At 62.0% G+C, this 3397-nt stretch overlaps 1 protein-coding gene across 1 annotated transcript in view; it reads right to left on the bottom strand.

The window, feature by feature from the left end:
• Window positions 1-3397, bottom strand: part of MAF1 (MAF1 homolog, negative regulator of RNA polymerase III) — a 6211-nt gene that overhangs the window by 1919 nt on the left and 895 nt on the right. Inside the window, exons 2-4 of the mRNA XM_009282113.2 lie at window positions 2467-2595; window positions 1459-1624; window positions 307-428 (exon numbers count right to left, since the gene is read on the bottom strand). Coding sequence (XP_009280388.1) covers window positions 307-428; window positions 1459-1624; window positions 2467-2595 — 417 coding nt within the window. The remainder of the gene's footprint in view (window positions 1-306; window positions 429-1458; window positions 1625-2466; window positions 2596-3397) is intronic.

Here is a 3397-nt window from a genome sequence, read left to right as displayed (position 1 = left end):
TTTGGAAGGAGGGCGAGACCCAGCGCAGCCGCTGCCTGGGGCGCAGATTTCCAGGGCGTGGAAGTTCTGCGTGGGAGGGGACGGCAGCAGCGGCGGTTCCCCTTCCCCGGGCAGGGAGCTGGGAGCCAGAGAACTCCAGTGAGGAGACAGCCTGCCCCACTCCAGCGGGAAGTCCTCGCACACACACACAGGTGAGCGTGCCAAAACGTAACTTTTTACTGAAAAATAACTCCGTTTCTCTACAGGCCACGGCACGCACGAACGGGGCCAGGATCCAGGCCCGGGGGCGAGCGCTTGCCCCGTTACCTGTAGATGTCACACTCTGAAAGACAGATCTCCTCATCGACAGCATCCCACAGGTGTGGCTTCAGGGCGTTGAAATCTTCCCGAACGGCAGAGAAGAGGCTGCAGTTGACAGCGTTCACCACCTAGAGAGACCGAGCAGGGCCCGTGAGAGGAGCAGAGGAGCCGCCGCCCGCCCTCCTGCCCGCCACCTCCCTCCCACGCTCCACGCGGCTCATCCTCCCCGTCCCTCCTCCACCGAGAGGAGACGCCGGAGCCTGACAATGACCACCAAAAAGGTGGAGAAGCAAGACGGCCAGGCACTGCTGTGCTAGTTCAGGGCCCCGAGGTGGAAGCAAGGAGACAGGCAGCAGGGAAGCAACACGGCTGGAGAGGGAAAACCCATCAGAGGATCTCCGGGGCACAGGCAGCCCAAGTCTCTCCCAGCAAAGAGCGCGGTGGCTTCCTCGAAGGAAGGAAACAGGGCAAACTTTCCCGGTCAGAGAGGACGCTTCCTGCTCCATCTGCCTCCTTGACAAGGGCAGCCTTGCCGGACCCCGACAGCCAGGAGACAGACAGACAGACAGAGGCTCCGGCACCTGCCGGGAGGGACAGCGCGCTCAGAGCGGAACCCGGGAGGCCCCTGCAGAGCCACCCCTCTGTCCGGTGCGAGGTAAAGCAGCGTCCGGCCACCAGCACTACGGGCGCAGGGATGAAAGCACCGGGCAGCAGACCGGGAAGTCCTCTGCAGGAAGGACTCAAGCCACCGACGCTTCCCTCACCCTTCCTTCCTCCAAATACCCGCCCCGGGAAAGAGCAGCCTAACCAAGGCTGGCATGGAAAACCCCGCTCACGAGAGGCCGTTCCCAAAGAAGAGCGAAGAGCAAGGCTGCTGCTGCTGAAGGAAAACACCCCAGGACGGCTGTTGGAAAAGACACCCCACAAACCTCTTCCTGGGAAGGATGAGGACTGCCTCATCCTAGGGCGGACGCTGCCGGAGGAGGGAGCGAGGCATGCCCTGGGATCACAGCAGCGCCGTGGGGCTCCCCGGAGAACCAGACACTCCCCCACCAGATCCACGCTGCCTTCTCTTCCAGGACAGAAGCAAGCAGCACGGCGGGCCTCCCGAGCAGGGGTGCAGGACCTGCCCTGCCTCAGGGCACTTCGCTCACGTACCCAGTTGAGGCTCGGCTCCCGGCTGAACTCGTGGCTCTTGGCAGCGCTGAAGTCGTAGTCTGGGCGGAAGGACTCGTTGAGCGTTGCGATCAGGTAGAAGAGGGTCTTGCGGCTGCACTTGTCGCTCAGGGGTCCCTCCTCATCACCGCTCTGACTTTTACTGAGCCTGAGAGGCAGAACGGCAGGGTTAGCGGTGTCACCGGCACGGCCTGAACATGAGCCGGCAGTGTGCCCAGGCGGCCAAGAAGGCCAATGGCATCCTGGCCTGTATCAGAAATAGTGTGGCCAGCAGGAGCAGGGAAGTGATCGTGCCCCTGTACTCGGCCCTGGTGAGGCCGCACCTCGAATACTGTGTTCAGTTTTGGGCCCCTCACTGCAAGAAGGACGTTGAGGTGCTGGAGCGTGTCCAGAGAAGGGCAACGAGGCTGGTGAGGGGTCTGGAGAACAAGTCTGATGAGGAGCGGCTGAGGGAACTGGGGTTGTTTAGCCTGGAGAAAAGGAGGCTGAGGGGAGACCTCATCGCTCTCTACAACTCCCTGAAAGGAGGTTGTAGCGAGGTGGGGGTCGGTCTCTTCTCCCAAGTAACAGGCGATAGGACGAGGGGAAACGGCCTCAAGTTGCACCAGGGGAGGTTTAGGTGGGATATTGGGAAAAATGTCTTCACCGAAAGGGTTGTCGAGCACTGGAAGAGGCTGCCCAGGGCAGTGGGGGAGTCCCCATCCCTGGAGGTATCTAAAAGCCATGTGGATGTGGTGCTGAGGGACATGGTGTAGTGGTGGGCTTGGCAGTGTTGGGTTAACGGTTGGACTCGGTGGCCCTAAGGGTCTTTTCCAACCTCAGTGATTCTATCATTCTATGAACAAGCAGAGCAGCCAGCCCAGGGCCACAGAAATGAGACCAGCCACCGACGAAGGGTCATTCCCTCCACGAATCCCGACCCCCCACCCGCAGCCACGCTGCTGCCTCTGGTGCGGAGCACGGCAGAGAAATACCCCCGGGCCGTGGTACCTGCTGGGGCTGATCCCCGTGGTCTGAGGAGGCGACAGGGCCTCCAGGACGTGCGGCTGGCCTTCCTGGCAGAACTGCTTGAACATGTGCTTGTCATCGCCAGCCATCTTGCACGAGTAGCTCTCGATCCTGGGGAGACACACGGCACCAGGCGTGAGGCCAGCCCAGCCCAGCCGCGGTGGCGGCGGCGGCAGGGACTCGGACGAGGCAGCAGCACGGCCAAAGGATCTGCTGTCCCCAGGAGCGACCTTCCCCACGCCGTATGGTCTTAGCTCTGTGCAAGGCATCCAGGACTGCCACAAACCCGTCTACTCACACGTAGGTATGTATGCGTGCACGCACGTATGGACAGAGATACAGATGTTTACCCAAGGAGGCACAGAAGAGGCTGGCTGAGCTGAACTGCTCTTCCAGGGACATCAGAGCCACCCCAACAAGCTCCCCCTGAGCAGCCTACCTCGCTGCTAGCACGGGAAGCTCGGAAAAGAGAGGCGGATAGCAGGCCTCGCCGCTGTGGCGTCCCGTCCGCAGCACAGCAGCCAGCCAAACCGATGCCAGCAGTTAAGCCCGGAAAGGATCCCCTTCAGCCAGGACCAAAAATAGGTCCACAGCTGGCAAAGGACCAACTCCCTCGCAGCCGGCCCAGCAGAAGGAGCTCTCGCCGCCGCCCCGAGCCGAAATGGCTGCCAGCTCCTGAGCTGCGGAACGTCGATGCACGCAGGGTGGCCAGAAGGACCCTGTCAGAGGTACGTGAGAAGCTTTTCTGAGCGAGTGGTAGGTCCCATTGCCCAGCTCCAACAGAAGAACCATCGTGGGTGACAAACGGGACGTGAGCCGGCAACGTGCGCTCGCAGCCCAGAAAGCCAACCGTCTCCTGGGCTGCATCCAAAGCAGCGGGGCCAGCGGGTCGAGGGAGGGGATTCTGCCCCTC

This window comes from Aptenodytes forsteri, unplaced genomic scaffold (genome assembly GCF_000699145.1).
Source record: "Aptenodytes forsteri isolate BGI_AS27 unplaced genomic scaffold, ASM69914v1 Scaffold949, whole genome shotgun sequence".
Taxonomy (NCBI): domain Eukaryota; kingdom Metazoa; phylum Chordata; class Aves; order Sphenisciformes; family Spheniscidae; genus Aptenodytes; species Aptenodytes forsteri.
This window is presented reverse-complemented; position numbering and strand designations above follow the sequence as displayed.